Source organism: Pleurodeles waltl, chromosome 4_2, assembly GCF_031143425.1.
Source record: "Pleurodeles waltl isolate 20211129_DDA chromosome 4_2, aPleWal1.hap1.20221129, whole genome shotgun sequence".
Taxonomy (NCBI): domain Eukaryota; kingdom Metazoa; phylum Chordata; class Amphibia; order Caudata; family Salamandridae; genus Pleurodeles; species Pleurodeles waltl.
In genome coordinates, this window is record NC_090443.1 from 839,670,148 (window position 1) to 839,687,477 (window position 17,330).

The 17,330-nt window shown below is 48.0% G+C and overlaps 1 protein-coding gene across 1 annotated transcript in view; it reads right to left on the reverse strand.

The window, feature by feature from the left end:
• LOC138293376 (uncharacterized) overlaps window positions 1-17,330 on the reverse strand; it is an 87,241-nt gene that overhangs the window by 11,699 nt on the left and 58,212 nt on the right. The window contains exon 4 of the mRNA XM_069232572.1: window positions 5,162-5,357. Within this exon, the coding sequence (XP_069088673.1) occupies window positions 5,162-5,357 (196 nt within the window). The remainder of the gene's footprint in view (window positions 1-5,161; window positions 5,358-17,330) is intronic.

Consider the following 17,330-nt stretch of genomic DNA (forward strand, 5'->3'; position numbering starts at 1 on the left):
CGGGGGCCGGTTATGTAGCAGTGCAGCAGTCTTATAGGCACTGCAGAGTTCCTTGTGTATTCAACAGTTTCAAGGCAACAATAAAAGTGCCAAGATAAATCTGGTGATTAATATACCTTCCAGAGAGAGAGCGGAGTTTTGTCTAGTGGCAGTTTTGACTCATCTAAGGTAGTGAAAAGGGTTAATATGTTTGTGGCAAAGAACATGTATGATGCACATCACAGAACAGTATTTTAGGCGTATTGCTCAGTGGGTTATTGCTTTTGTCACAGAGATCCTCTTGTTACTGTGCAGTTCATAAAGTACAATAGTAATCTAGCACAGTGAGCTATGAACTGCCATCAACTGCAATCCAGGTTAGAAAATTAAGTTTTCCCCAGTTTTTCATTACCCTCATTTTACTAAAAAAGGGTTTGAGTAGAAATAAATTATTATTAGTATAGTCAATCCTAACCATTGTGCTACCTTCTGAATCCTGAGTTTCTGCTTCCTCAGACCAAGCACTCCTAAAAAATGCCTACCTACACCTTGTAGTCCCCTTTATCTCATGCTACATTTTCTACACACTGATTTACACACGTATGATTCATTATCTCTGTATGTGTGAGTGAAGTAAAAGCTTTGACACCCTACAGTGATATGAGGGGTGCTATAAAACAAATGATATACATGTGAGAAAGGGGCTATAAAGAGAATGAGGAGATGAGAGGCATTGTTGGAGGGCGACAGAGAGGAAAACACTGAAGAGATTCCATTAAAGATTGCACCATTTTTGCCCTTTTTTCCCATATTTACTAGGGGAAGGACAGTCCCTTCATCCCCCCCCAATCCTGGTGAAGTGGTGAAGCTCGTTCAGTGTGCTCGCTGGATATGCACAGTATGGGGGCTGATCAGACAAATTTGCCAGGGCTGCTTTGGGTTCCCAGTCCACCCCTGCACTTGGGTGGCTAGGAATATTGCCAGGTACAGAAAAGGCCCAAACCGTTAACAATGGAGGCATCAAGATTTGTACATTAAATTTACATTAATTCATGAGATGCGAGTAGCTATGGTATTTGGGTCTAGAATCGACCTACACTCAGGCAACCTCACAAACCCAAATATTTCCAAAAAGTACTCACCTGAAGAAGACCAGGGTGGCATAGCTGGCATAAATCAAGCTTTTTTTCTTTCTTGATAGAGTGCATGTATATTCATGTGGTATTTCTATAGTGCAAACCTATCTAAAAAGCAGCAAATCGCTTCAGACGTGCATAAATTCAATGAGCTATAGAAGAGATAAGTGGTTTGTGGACTGTTAATGCACTGTGATGTAGTGGAAGTGCATCTTCAACGCTTCCCTAATTTTCAGCAGCAATGTTGGGATTGTTCTGATAAATATTGGGTTGTTGTACAAGGTCCTGGGTGCACAGTTGAAAAAGGCCTGCTGCCTTTTTTTTATTTTATTTTTTTAACAACTCTTAGTCTACAGTCTGATTGTGGCCTGGCTGTGGGTGTGCTGGGAGCCACCAGAAAAGGTGAGACTGTCTGCAAGCAAAGAGAGCCCTGCGAAAGTCAAGCTTTGGGTGAAATCACAGCATCCCTGCATAACGTTGTGAGAAAAAGTTCTGGAATTACCTGGGAAAGCCCCATAGGCTAACATTCAACACTACTGATAAAAAAAGTTATCCAACTTGTGTGGATGAGCCTGTCGCCTATGCTAAGAAACACACTGTGGAAATGTCTCAATAGTTGCATTTACATCAATTTTACAGTATTTGGACATGGGGCTGGCCAGAACCCAAATATACCTACCAATCATGGGTATTTCCGAAAACCAGAAACTCGAGAGAGACCAGGTATGACTTGCGTTAGTCGCAGCATGTTTTCTTACCAGAACGGTCTGCACAATGTATGCAAAAAAACACAAATTTCATCTCACGTTTCCAGGAGGAGAGTTACAGTATTTTCAGGATACCTTTGACACTTGCAGGGCATTCGGGATAAGAAAATATACAAGAGTCCATACAAGCCACATCACCTTGGATCCTCCTAAGCCTTAGGTTTTCAGAGCTACTCATGATTGGTACCTTATACAGAAGCTGGCCAAATCCTGGTCTCAATACTGCACCACCTGGCATGATGAAAAGAGTGACAATGTGGTAGTATAAGGCCTATTTTTGAGGTCCAAAAGACATTACCCCATCCTGATCTTTCCCCATGGAAAGAGATGAAATTACAATTTAAAGTGAAGCTTTGGTACCAGTAAGCCATTCCCCCAATCTGCCTCAAGTGGGAGCAGACTGACTGTGTGCCGAGGTGGCGGGGGAGATGACCGTAACGGCTAGCATCCAACCTCATTAAACCATGTCTTCTGGGGTCTAGTGAGCTTTCTTCCCGAATGAATCAGGCTGATAGGGAGTGAATGCCATCAATCTGCCCCGAGGGAGCAGAAAGACAGCTTTAGGCCAGTGTGATTCAGTAATATTGCCCCTGCTGATGGCTCCTTACTCTATCAAAGGGACAATTTCCTCATGCGTTCTGGGTTTTCTCCTCCTTGAAAATACCCAGATTGGGGTTAAATTCCACAAATCTGCCACCCAGAGAGGCAAACAAAACAGACTTTGCACCAGGGGTGAGGTGGTGCAGACCGATGCCTGTAAAGAGCAACTCCCTCCCTCCCCCCCAGTCTTTCATTAAAAGAAAATCCTGGGTTCTAGCGGAGCACCACAATTTACTCCTCCCTCATGAGGGTTGCAGATAGACAATTTGGGCCAATGTGATTGGGTGCATCTGCCCAGTCAACCTTCCCAGAGAGGCAAAAAGACTGTTTGGTGCTCTGGAGTTTGTGGGATGCAGCCTAATTACAGGGTGGACCATCATCCACCTGATTCCTTTTTTGATACAAACCCTAGTATCTAAGGGTAAAGTACTCACTCTCCAAACTCAAGAGTCTTTCTCTTGCCGGGGCTGAGAGGTGGGGTTGGGGGGGGGGGGCTAATAGGTTATTCCCCAAGCCCATCGATTTAAATTTAAACAAAAGCTGTTTCCATGTGTCTGCTGGGTTTTCTGCTTCTCGAAGGAAGGGGGGATTTGGGTAAATTCTCATCAGCCAGCCACCCTGTGTGAGCAGACAGACTATTTGCTATCCAGTTGTGGGGATGGAATCTGATGCCAGATAGGCCAGTTAACAACCAATTCTTTTTTGCAACTAATCCATGGTAAATAGTGGGCTCTCTTCTGCACTGGTTAGCCAAATAATGGGTAAACCCTCAACCTTCCCTACATTGGGATGTTGGGTGATTACTTGGGATGTTGGGGGTGACCTGGTGAAAGTCTCCACCCTTTCCTTTTTAAACAATGTTTTTCTCTAATGTAGTGGGCTTTCAATGGAGGGGGTCAAGAAGACTGTGTAGGTGCTAAGTAGCTATGAAGCACTGACCCGGGTCGGAGAAGCCAAAACAAGCCTCTTCTTGTGATAATGCCACATTGGTCTAGTGGAATGCATTGTTGCTCAGGAAAGGTCTTCCTGCAGTGTTCCAAAAAAAAGTATCCAATAGCGGTGGGCACCACTGGAAAGGGAAACATCTCTGCTTTCCAATGGTACATTTCTCTCAATTCGATCAGTGCTTGGGGACTGAGATGTGGCCCAAACACACAATAACCACACAAGAAACAGAAGCCATTAGTCTCTTTTTGCTTTCAGTTTAATCTGTAATGACATATTTTCAACATTGTTTACATGATGCATCTGATCATGAAAGAGATCTAAACTCCTAAGTGAACCACATCATTTCTGCAGGCTGGCAAAGGTGCTCCTCCTTAGCTGCGGTCTTATCTTACCATAGCCATGCTGCTACAGGAAGGTCTTCCTGAGCTTCATCTGCTTGTAACCATCTGATCTGCTAGAAAGTGACGGTGAGAACACTGGCATTAAAAGGTGCATTATACACCCAGAGTTGAAAGGCTGACTTTATATCCCCTCGTGTGCCTTGTTGGTGCTCCCTGAGGATGGAACGTTCATGTGTTTGCATCTTGCAGCTCAGTCACACTCAGGCAACCGACTAGATGCCCTTTTGTACGGCCACCCATGTTGCACTGATTCCTGCATCTGATGCATCTCTATATGTCTACATGTCAGTTCACTGAGGGAAAACTAATGAATAAACAACGCAAAACGTTCTTGGTCTGCTCAAAGAGGCAAGCAGCACCAATTTGGATTAGTAACAGGGACACAGAAGTTACTCTCTCTTGCCTCACTATGTAGACATTCAAGATGGCGTAGATTTATCTTATAGACACAATGTGAGCAAATCACTTTACTTATAAAGATTTTATTGTATTGAATCCTCATGCAAAGTCCTATTTCATTTTGATAGAAGTAAGGCTGATTGCACATTGAAGGTATTGCAGATTGCTTGAGGTATTGTAGATTGTTTCTCTAGCAGCTGTTCTTTACTTGTTGAATTCTGTGGACCCCCACTAAATCATAACTGGAAGCTGCACACCGCCACCGAAGACATTTCTATAAATTGAACCTCATACCCATACACACAAATACAGAAAAAATGTACATCAAACAAAGACACAAATTATGATTTGTATTGAATTCACAAACAATAAATGCAAACATCGACATTTTAATGGGAGGTTGGACTGTATCAAAATGTAGTTTTTTTCTAAACAATGAACCAAAATACTAGACTCTAGCATATCACCCTGTCCTTTTTTGCTTCTAGTGCATGCTTTTTTTTTTGTCAGCACATCACTGTTCCTTCAACTGAGTGCACCAACAGTGCATACTAGATTCCGTTTACTCTACCTGCTCTGCTCCCACAAATCAAGATAAGGATGCCAATTTAACATTTAGCTTCAAATTTCAAATTCCTTCTCATTTGCACTGCGTTTTTAAACTTTTTAATTTGCTTTTAGTTTAGTAATCTAATATTTAATTTCAGAAAAAGTTTCACACCTTCTGAGCAAGTACCGCAGACCCCAGGTTAAGAACCACTAGAGTCACCCTCAACAATGGAACCACGCGCCTGAAAAAAATCAACAGCCCTAAAATAAGGAAATTAGCATTTTAGTGAGCTGTGCATTAGCGGCCACTCTCTGGGATCCCTAGTTAAAAGTCAATGCTTGACATAAAGAATTCTATCTTAATATCCTTTGAAATAAGTACCTGGATCACTTCCAACAGTCAAGTTATCTGTAGGTCTCTTTCTTGTGTAGCCACGGGGTTTCCATGGATGTTCTTTGGAAGAGGGGTCCAAACGCCTCAGTTTCCACAGGTGACTCTGGTAGTCCTTCCTTAGTTTTTCGATGTGTTCTTCAAACTCCTCTATTTTTCGTTCAGAGTAGTGAGGCAGCTGGGACTGCTACAGAACAGAAGCAGATGACAACGTTTCACATTTTTGAATGTTTTTAAATTTAAATGGAGCACGCTTCACAAGGCAGTGATACACAGGTACTTGGTATTGAGCTCCAGTGGACTGAGTGGACTTGATCGAATAGGGTAGGTTTTACTGTAATGTAAAAACGATCCTACAACACAATACTGACGAGAATTATTATCGCTGCTGACTAGAACATGTGAATAGGTGCAAAAAAATAGAAAGAAAAAATAAGCACTTTACACTTTTTAACAAAACTGGTTCCTGCAACACAACCCTACAAATTCCACGATCAATAGTTAAATTCCTTCAGACGATTAATTCAATCTAAGATAATTGTCCGAGGTGCTACAGCAGTTAATGCAAGCACGGTCCCGCCCCCGGTACTTCTCACAGGTTTGAAGGTTTGTAATTCATTTAACCTATTGTCCAATTCGGGAGTTCAACTAAATGCAGCTGCAGTGGCTCCCGTAGCTCCCCCGTCAACACGTAAGGAGCTTGTGGCTCCTTAAAGGGAGATTGGGGGAACAGCCAGCTCATTGTTGCTTTGATTGTAAGCATTCCTGGCACCAGCTAATTTGTTTCCACCTGCCTGCACTTGACACATGTTTGGTCGGAAGCACTGGTTCCCTTCATCTTACTTTCCTTTTTTATGGCACCAACTTGCATTATTGTCGAACGCTGAGTCTCTAGGTCAACGCTCCAGAATGTGCGTGAAAGTGGTTATACTTACCCCTTCCACGCCGTTGAAATTATCTTCAAAACGCTAAAGCCCATATCTAATCTCGCTCTCAGAAAGTGTTTCTAAAGCTGGTAGCATACCCCATTGTTTATTGAGTATGGTTTAGGGCAGCTCTGAAAATAGTTTTAACTTACTATCTAAATAGAGTACAGCCTTTGATTCTGATGCTTTCCACCTTTTAGTGATAAGTTGTTTAGCTGTTAAGAGGCCTAAGTCTAAAACTCTTGAGGTTGCTTTATGTTTCTTACTCCTGAGGAATATACCCAATATGCATGCTTCCCATGTATGCAGCACCAGCGTCGTTGGGCAGATGGAGAATCGGCTTGTTACACCTTGTCGATACCCATGCAGAGGGGGGCAGAAACACAACATGTGCAGCAGGTCCACCGCAAACAGCGTGCATCGGGGGCAGGCTGCATCAGTGTGGAAGAAATACCTCTTGATTTTGGTGGGAGTGAGGTAGGCCCTATTCAGTATGTAAAACTGAATCAGGCGAGATTGCGTGTTAGATTAGTGGGGCTCTCCAGAGCAGCAGGCCATTTTTTTTATCCGTACAGGGCCACGTAAGGTCTCCCTCCCAGTGAGCACGCAAGGTAGCATGTATAGGTGCGGTGTGTGTGTCCTTGCAACCAACTAGCCAGCCAGAGCACAAGTGTCTACCTGTTCCCAAACCTGCAGGTACTGCACCGTCATGTGGGGAGATAGTTCACTCAGTAGATCCCTCCGGTGCTGTGTCAGTAACGCTAAAAGTGAGTGGTACAGAAGAAAATGTCCTGACGACAAACCAGTTTCACAGGTCAGGACGTCAAAGAGGGTCAGAGTGTTGTTGCTATATAAATCTCCCAGCGTGTGGAGACCTGCGGCATGCCAGGACTCCAGATCTGCCGCGGATATGGGCATTGCGTTTCTAGGTGTGCCCAGTAAGGCCAGCGCAGGTGCATAAGGAACACTTGCACACGTGAGCTGGAGGCTCCACCAATAACAACGGTGTGCAATGCTCAGAAACAGTAACTCCGGCGCCCCTGCATGTGTAAGAGGGTGGAAGAAGTGGGGTACATTGGCAAGTGTCCAGGGTGGCAGCTCAGGGGCCGTATTCGACAACTGCAGGCTTGAGAGCCATCTAGCCACCCACTGTAATTGAGAGGCTAAATATTATTGTTCCAAGTTTGAAACTGCGAAACCTCCCAGGTTTAGTGGCATCTACAACTTCGCCAGCACCACTCTGCCTCGGCCTGTATTCCAAATAAATTCCCTGATCCGTGGCTCAAACACCCTGAAGAACTTAGTCAGGACGTACATGGGTGGGTTGGAGAAATGGTATAAAAGTTGGGGGAGTACCACCATATTCAGAAGGGCCACTCGACCCGTCACCGACGTGGATAAATGTGACCACGTGCTTCAGATTTCCATCGTATAGATCGTCCATTGAATGGTATATTCGTATACCCAGGGGACTGGAATGCCGGAGAGAGTAAGGCCCGGGTCCCGTTTGCCTGGTGCAAAGGTAAACAAGCATGACTTCACCCAATTCACTCACAGGTCTTACAGGGAGGTGAAACGCTGCAATATCTCAGCAGTTTCATCTGGACTGTCAGAAATGTTTCTGAGATATAAAAGGAGGTTGTTCGTGTAAAGAGACACAATATGCATCCCGTCTCCCTGTGGGATGCCCCAAGCCTCCACCCGCCGCTATAGCTCCGCCACCAAAGGTTCCGTCGCTAGCGAGAATAGCAATGAGGAAAGAGGCAGCCCTGGCGGGTCCCCCGGCTGACAGGAATCAGCTTAGAGATGGCAGCGCTAGTTTGGACCCCCGATCAGCTGCACTAAGCACAAAAAACGGGGTCCAGGACCAATTGGCGCAAAACCTGGAACAAGAAGGGCCACTCAAACGAATCAAAGAGCTTCTTAAGATCCAGTACGAGGCAACTGGCTTCAGGTGCAGAGTATTTCATGACACGGAAAAGGCGCCTGAGATTTAGCCAATTGTTGTGCTTTGTCACACATCAGTTTTGGCCGGATGGACCAACCTCGGGACGAAAGGCGCTAAACGGGTCGACAGGACTTTCGCCAGGATCTTGTCATCTGTGTTGAGCATTGCTAGTGGCCTGTTGGGTCTTTGCCAGGCTTAGGGAGGGAGATCAGTAAGCCCTCTTGCTGGGAGATAGCTAAGGTGCCCACTGACAAAGACTATTCATAGACATGCAGCATATTTGGGACTATCTTAGGGGCGTATTCTTTACAAAATTCAGCTGGGAGGCCGACGGGGCCCAGAGTTTTGCCAGTGGCCAGGGCGCGTATACCCTACTGTATCTCAAACAGCATTATTGGCTCATCCAGCTCTGCTCTCTGCTAGGCTGTAAGACAGAGTGGGGAGAGAAACTTGTCAAAATCTACAGTGCCGGCAAACACGGTCTATTGGTACAAGAGCGCACCTATCACGCTAGCTCATCATGTATCTTGCTTTGAGTATGCAATAAAGATCCTGTGATGGAGCGTAACGCCAGGATAGGGTTATTAGAGTGTTCTTGTCGTTATCAGCCAACAACCGACCTGATCTGTCTGCAATCCATGTGTGGTGCAAAGTTGAGGTAACGCAGCCTCTTCAGCAGGGACACGTGTTCCCTGTGGCACTCTGCAAGCTCTCATTCTCACAGGGTCCTGCATCACATGCACTTCATGCTGCAGAAGCGCACTTTCCTCTGGAATTAAGTCACTTTCGATAGACCTGCGCAAGTTCCACTGCAGGCCTAAGCAATGTCCCCACATGGTGACCTTAAATGCGTCCTATTCAATGAGCTCAGAGGATGCGATATTGCCATTACAGTCAAAATATTCAGTTATGGCGATGCCAAAAGACACTTGGAAGGAAATATCCTCCAATGCCTCAGGTCGTAGTCGCCAAGTGGGAATGACGGGGGCAGAGTTGTCCCATGCCATCTGTAGGACTTCCGGATTGTGGTCGGAGTGGGTGCGACCCAAGTAATCTGTGTGTAACACCGTGGGTATCAGGTTGTCTGCGTAGAGGATTCTATACAGTCGTACGTGAACTTGGTGCGGGCCAGAACAGAATGAGTAGACCCTGATCATATTATTTCACCAACGCTAGATGTGGGTCAAGTACCAATGCTGGAGCCAGTTGTGCAACGAGCTTGCAGCATACATTTGCCTGCACAGCGGGCAATGGCAGGAAGGATCGATCAAGCTTTGGGTCTATGATGCTGCAGAGGTCCTCAACTACGAGCCACGGGATACACCCCCCAACAGGAGAGCATGCCAGACAACTTGTCGAGAAAGGAAACATGTTCTGTGTTTGGCCCATAAATAGATCCCAAAAGAAATGCGCAGCTGTCCAATCGCTCACGCACAAACATGTAACGCCCCTCGATGTCGGCAATCTACTCCTCAGCCATAAAGGGGTTGCCCGTTCTGATCCATATAAAAACTCCCCTGGTGTACAAGGTGAAATTAGCTGCAAAGAGTTGTCCTTGCCAGTGTCGCTGCAGCCTAGTGGCCTCTGTGAGGTGCAATGTGTACAGAATGCCTTTTGAGGTATGAGTAGATGGCGTACCTATGTGCAGGTTTGTGTATACCTCTTACCTTCCATATGACAATATCAGGGAGGGCCATTGGGGCTCCTGGGAGGTCAGATAGTGCAGCTGCACTTAAAGCAGTTGTGGGGGTTTCCCAGTCTGCAGGGGGGGGGGGGGGGGGGGGGGGTTTGGAGGGAGGGTGATTTGAGGAGGTTGGGCTCCATGTGGCAACAAACAAGTGAGGCTCAGAACAAACATGTGCCACCAGAACAGTTAATAAGAATACCATAAGGGCAGAGGAACAACTGGTATCGCCTAAACACCTTCTCATATTATTTTATCTACGGTGTCATGTCAGGTGGGGCCCCAAATTTAGCCTCCGAACGGCTGCCGCTTGGAGAGTCATCTTCACTGCCAGTTCCCTTGGGCCCACTCTAGGTCTGAGTGCCGCCTCTCCGATGACTGCCACAGTTTGCAAAGCAAGGTGCATGTCCTGTATAATCTGTTCCAGGCTGGGAGCGTGCCTAGTGAGGAGGGATTCCTATGGCGTCCTGTGCCTTGATGTTGGCCAGATTGTGACCCGTGCAATCCGCTCTGTGTCCCTGGCGAATCCTGCTGTCGAGTCAGGCCCGTAGACTCCAACCACTTCCAAGTGGATGTTTTTCCCTGAGCCTCACAGGGAATAAAAGGGAGTACTTCAAGTTAAGTTAAGGTTTCACAGCTGACACTTGACTGATAGAAAGGAGTGACTCTGCTTCTGCATAGCGATGGTATAATCGGGGAACAGCATTACCTTGGCATTGTCTACTTGAATGTCTGGTAGCCCTCTTGCCTCACGCAATATGGAGTCTGTCTACATAATGTAGGAAGCGGAACAGGAGAGGTCTTGGATTTTACCCTGGTGGTGGGTGCTGCGCCGGCACTCGATGAGCACGCTCAATAGAAAAGAAAGGAGTGAGCGCCAACTGGGACCAGGTCTTGTATCCATCCTTCCACATAAGAGACAGCATCACTGCCCTTGACGCCATCCGGGAGGCCCAACACAAGAATGTTGTTCCCTCTGGAGCGTCCCTCAGTGCTTTCCATTCTGTGTTCCAGGTCTGCACAGTGGTATCCACTTGTCGTGTTTTGGGGGTGAGCTTGTGCATTGTGTTCCAGTGAGCAGGTCTTATAAGCCAATTTGTGGTGATCCGCAAGTAGCAAGGTGAGGTCCGCCACCACATTGTCAGTGTTGTGTTCCAAGGATGTTCTTGTATGGTCCAGGGAGGAACAAGACGCTCCACTGCCACTAGGACAGTGTCCAGCTTCTGGCCAGTGAACTCCGAGGAGCTGGAGTCCAGTACTGGGGGATTATTACCGGCTCCAGAGCGCAATCTCCCCCATTGCACCAGATGTCAAGGACAAATGTTCCAGTCCAACACCACTAGGTGGAGTGCCTTATAGAGCTGTGCAGCGGCAACTGAGCACCAGTTTAACAAATGGTGGAAGACTGCGGCCACAGAGCTGCCAGATGTCGCACAGAGCCAGGCAGTGACTAGGAGAGGTCCAAGTCCATCACCGGGGGACAAATTATCACAGGCAAGCAGCCTTGTCTCTGTGAGTCCAGAGAGGGTGGGTTCGCCCACATATGCCCAGCAGCTTCTCAGGGGGTGCAGTGATGGGGTTGGTCTCCCTCATCAGGCGCTCACACTGGGAGCGCCAGACCCCAGAGAAGAGCTCCAGTTGAGTTTCACCCGGGGTCTCCCTCTCGTGGCCTCAGACGGCCCAAGGCCTGTTCACATTCTTTGTGCCGGTCTGCTCTACCTGCACTGCTTGGCTCCAATTCCACACCTGAGCATAGACGGGCCCGCTCAGCGAGTGCCATTGCAGCCCGGCAAGGGAGCATCAAGGCAGAACTCATTCACCGCGCGGCCCCAGCCAGCCACAGGCCCGCCGGCTCTCAACTTACTCACGCCGGTATTCCAGGTGCTCCCTGTCCGTGTCACACCTCCAGAGGGCCTCAGCTTTGGTCTCGGGGCGGTGCAGGGCCACCCACACCTCCTCCATTCTGCATCCACAGTCATACCCAGCAGGGCCAGGCCACGCACGAACAGTATGGTCTTCCCCTCCTCCGCAGTTCCCAGCTCTCCACCCGAGTCTTGGGGCTCATAGGGCTTCTTAGGCACAGTCTCATCTATCCTCTTGCTCAAGCAACCCGATGTGATGCCTGTGAGTGGATAAGTGATGAACGGTGCGGCTACTGCTTGGAAGAGCCAAGTCTTGAGTAGTTTTCTGAAGGAAAGAAGGTCCTGGGTCTGTCGTAGATCCGGCGGGAGGGTGTTCCAGGTCTTGGCGGCGAGGTAAGAGAATGATCTGCCGCCGGAGGATTTGCGTCGGATGCGGGGGACGGAGGCGAGGGCGAGGTTAGCGGAGCGGGGATGCCGGGTGGGGGTGTAGAAGCGGAGTCTGTTGTTCAGGTATGATGGTCTGGTGTTGTTGAGTGCCTTGTGTGCGTGGGTGAGGAGCTTGAAGGTGATCCTCTTGTTGACGGGGAGCCAGTGAAGGTCTCTTAGGTGGGGGGTGATGTGGCAGTGGCGAGGGATGTTGAGGATGAGTCGGGCGGAGGCGTTTTGGATGCGTTGGAGGAGTTTGGATGAGATACCGGTGTAGAGGGCGTTGCGTAGTCGAGTCTGTTGCTGACCAGGGCCTGGGTTACTGTTTTTCTTGTTTCTGTTGGGATCCATATGTAAATTCTGCGAGGCATGCGGAGGGTGTTGTAGCAGGAGGAGGAGATGGCGCTGACCTGCTTTGACATGGCGAGTGAGGAGTCAAGGGTGAAGCCGAGGTTTCGTGCGCTGTCGGTGGGGGACCCAGCGTGGACGGTGACCATGAGTTGTCCCAGGTGGAGGGGGTGCGTCCAAGGATAAGGACCTCTGTTTTGTCAGAGTTCAGTTTTAGCCGGCTGTCTCTCATCCAGTCGGCGATGGCCTTTAGTCCCTCGTGGAGGTTAGTTTTGGCGGTGTGCTGGTCCTTGGTGAGGGAGAGGATGAGTTAGGTGTCGTCGGCATAGGAGATGATGTTGAGGTTGTGCTGACGGGCCACTTGTGCAAGGGGGGCCATGTAGATGTTGAACAGCGTCGGGCTGAGGGATGAGCCCTGGGGTACGCCGCAGATGATGTTGAAGGCTTTGGATTGGTACGGGGGAGGCGGACTCTTTGGGTTCTGCCGGCGAGGAAGGATGCGGTCCCATTCGAGGGCCTGGTCCTGGATTCCTGCTGCGTGGAGGCGGGATTTTAGAGGGTGGTGACATACGGTGTCAAAGGCGGCTGATAGGTCTAGGAGGATGAGGGCTGATGTTTCTCCATTGTCGAGGTGGCTTCTGATGTCGTCTGTGGCGGCAAGGAGGGCGGTTTCGGTGCTGTGGTTGCGTCTGAAGCCGGACTGGGACGGGTCGAGGATGTTGTTGTCTCAATGACCTTCGCCGGGAACGGGAGCAGAGAGATGGGCCGGAAGTTTTTCAGGTCCTTGGGGTCCGCCTTTGGTTTTTTGAGAAGGGAGTTGATTTCGGCGTGTTTCCAGCTGTCCGGGAATCTTGCAGTTTCGAAGAAGATGTTGATGGCTTTCCGTAGGTGTGGTGCGATGGCCGTGTCTGCTTTGTTGAAGATGTGGTGTGGGCAGGGGTCTGATGGTGATCCGGAGTGGATGGAGTTCATGATCTTGTGGGTTACTCGGCTGGAGTTCGTGGTGGGTGGGGTAGGAGCGTCTGGAGTGTGAGGGGAGTTGAAGCTGTCGTGGATGTCCGTGATTTTTCAATGGAAGGCGGTTGGTAGGGCGTCGCAAAGTTCTTGGAAAGGGGTGATGTCGTTGACAGTGGCGCTAGGGTTGGAGAGTTCTTTTACGATGCTGAAAAGTTCTTTGCAGTCGTGGGCGTTGTTTTCTAGGCGGGTTTTGAAGGAGGATCTTTTTGCTAGCCTGATGAGTTGGTGGTGTTTGCGTGTGGCATCCTTGAGGGCCGTGTGGTTGTCTGGAGTGCGTTCGAGTAGCCATATTTGCTTGAGTTTTCGGCAGTGGCGTTTGGAGGCTTGGAGGTCGTCGGTGAACCAGGTGGCTTTTTTGTTGATGTGGTTGTTGGAGGGTTTTCCGAGTGGAGCAAGGCGGTCGGCGCAGTCGTGATCCATAGCTTGAGGTTGTGTGCCGCGATGTCAGGGTCGGTGGGGTCGACTGGCGGTTTCTGGCCTAGGGCGTTGTTTAGTTGAAATTCGGTGACTTGCCCCATCGGCGGCGTGGTGGTTGTTAGGTGAGGTGGTGTTCTGTCTGTTTCTTGAAGGTGAAGTGAATGCAGTGGTGGTCGGTCCAGTAGAGTTCGGTGGTATTGTTGAAAGTGACGTGGTTGCTTGTGGAGAAGATGGGGTCAAGGGTGTGACCGGCTGTGTGGGTGGGTGTGGAACGAGCTGTGTGAAGCAGAGGTTGGCGAGGTTTTCGGTCAGGGTGGTTGAGTTGGTGTCGTTGTTTTCGAGGTGAAAGTTCAGGTCCCCGAGGAGGATGTAGTCCATGGAGGTGAGTGCGTGGGTGCTGGCCAGGTCGGCGATGGCATTGCTGAAGGGTGCCCTGGGGGTCTATAGATGAGTGTTCCTCTGAGAGTGGTGTTGGGGTCGGTTCCGAGGAGACGTCTCGAAGGGTGAACAAGGTACTGCCGATTGCACAATTTGTAAAGGAGGGGGTCTTTTTCTAGAAAAGACTCCTGGGCGTTAGTAAATACTATAAAGGTCAGGAGCCCTGATGGACTGGTTTAGGAACTCTCTTCTGGGTTGGACGCATCGCCAGGAGGGCTGATTGTCCCGAAGGAGACTCCCTGCGCCAGTCGATTTGGGTTGTGTGCGGCAGAGGGATGCAGAATCTCTTTTCGGTAAAGCCTTTCAATTTATAAGCATTGAAGTATATTGTGTGTGTGTGTGTGTGTGTGTGTGTGTGTAATATGCACTTATTCTTGCAGCTATTTTCGAGTTATCACAGAGTGTTTATATTCTTGCAGTTATTCTCATGTTATTTTTTATGATATGTTAGTGTGGTCAGTTTGGCTATATAAGATCTTGCCCCATAAATACACTTGATTATTCTACTTACTAAGGTGTGTGAGAGTGATTGTTTCACATTGTGCCCTAAACTATCCTGAAGTGCAAGGTTCTGTTATTCTGAAGGGTGAAGCCACACATGTTGGAGTATTCGATTGCAGGATTAAAAAAAAAAAAATGTTTAACAACATCAAGGCGAGCTCAAAAGCAAGTTCTCATATATCAAATCTGGACATAGAAATACAGGGGTGGGAAACTGCCCCGTATAAACTTTTAGCTCAGGAATGGTCACGTTGTGCTGGTTTGTGTGAAAACTGGAATGCGTGTATGTTGGATTAAGAACCTGAAAATGTTTTAACATGTTTACAAAAAGTGTCAATGGACAAGGGAAAAGAGATTTGTACGTTAGGGAGACGAGGCTGGATTTTGCTCTCTGCGTACAGAAAGTTGCATGAAAAATGTTTACAGTTACAGAAAGACTACGAGCAACTGGAGAAGGAGTCAGTAGAAGCCCGAAATTCCTCTACCATGTTAGCTTGTCAAAATAAATTGTTAAGTGATAAGCTTGAAAAGTACCACCTGGTTGCAGAGAGGATGGCAGTTAGCGTCGCTCAATATAAACACAAAAGACAAAGAGGGAAAGTTAATAAAAAGAAGGTACATTTAGCTATCTCTCAGGCAGGGTTAGCCTTTGACCCTGAATTTTGGGATGGAAACATCTGGGACACGTCTGATTTTTCGGATGAGTCCGGGGGTGATAATTGTCAAGATGTTAGTCAGGAAAAGACAGAGCGCAGGAATGTTGTCCGTGTGCAGCCAATATATAGGCGAAAGCTACAGCATAGCCCAGCTAACCCTGGAGGGATGATGCTGGATGCTCTGGAGGACTACACACAGCAAGAACTAAGTGATGTGAAAGACAGATTTCGTTAGAGGTCAGGGGAAACATTGCTTACGTGGATGGTGCGAGTGCATGATATGAGGGTCAGGGGGTCCAATTAGATCACGGCGACGCCCCGAGGCTTTGTATCTTAAGTACGGACCCAGTTATCCAAAATGAACTTATCCAGGGAATGGTCCCATGACCAATATGTTGGAGTTAGCGGCACAAGGGTGTGGTCAGAAGTATCCAACAGAGTCAGACTGGCCGCCTAATGATAAACTTTGGTATACTTTGAGAGATGCAGTACAGAGATTGAAGGAGGACGGGATGAAAACAGATATCTTTCTGGGTAATGCTCATAATTTGATGAATGGAATTTTAAATGTGTCTGTGCGAAACCGGCTGATTAGGTCTGCTCCTCCTGCATACAAGCATGTCATCATGACTCTGTTGATTAATCAGACTGGTAACCCACTGTCTCAGGTGGGAGAAGCCGTGCATGAGTTAAGTGATTTAGGCGAGTGGACTAAGCCAGAGAGGAATTCACGGTCTGAGAATCGTACTAATAACAACAGGGTGTGAAGGCGGGACATGTTTCTGGCCTTGCTGAAGTAGCCAGGGATGACATTGATGTGATAACCACCAAGGATATGTGGGAGATGTACCGCAAACGCGGTTTGGATAAGAAGGAGGGAAGCAGGAAAGGGAACAAGAAAGATAATAAACAGGTGAACCAGAGAAAGGCAGGATCGGAGGAGCGCGAGGATGAAGAAGGAGAGAGAGAGAGCCCCGCAGCAGAGAGAGATCCCTAGATGATGGAGATTGGGAGCAAGAGCACAGATGCTCAGAGGGAACCCGGAGCAGAGAGAGAGACAGGGAACTTGCAGGTCCCGAGAGAACTCGGGGGTGAGAGTAGGAGAGGGAGCTAGTAAGCTCAGAGAGATTGCGAGGCAGAGACAGGGAGGAGGAGCTCCCTGAGAATTACCGTAGACTATATCCAGATCTGACTTGGGCAGATTCGATGTGCACAGAGTGAAAATAGACTAGGAAATAGGTCAAACTCCGGTGCAGGGATGGGCTCACAAAGATAACAGACCACATGTTAAAGCAGAAATTTTTTGGAAACGTGGAAATGTTCAGAAGTTCGAGCCCTTGTTGACACTGGAGCAGAGGGACTCTTTAATTCATGGAAACTCAAGGGACAGTACTTCACCATTATGGGATTGGGCGGAAAAGAACCCCCAGCAGTGCAGACAGTAGTTCCCATGAAAATAGGGGCACTCCCAAAGAGAGAATACACTGTCTTGATCGTGACCCTTCCCGAGTACATTATTGGGATTGACATTTTGAAAGGGATGACCCTACATTTGGAAGATGGATTTTATCAATTTGGTTCCAAAAGATTTATATCAATAGCGGCCAAGAGGGTGGGACTGTTGAAGATTCCTCCGGTAACACTTCCCCAAGCCACTAAGGTGATTCAAATGAAACAGTACAGAATACCGGGAGGACATGAAGAGATTAGCCAAACTATACATGACTTACTGGAGGCCAGGGTGGTAATTCCCATCACCACTGCATGGAATAATGCCCTCTGGCCTGTTCGTAAAAGTGATAACAGTTGGAGGATTTGCATTGATTATCGTCAGTTGAATAAATGTACCCCTACTCTGACTGCGGCGGTCCCAGACACCATTACCTTGATTGAAAACATACAGAAACACAGTAGGACCTGGTATGCGACAATTTACA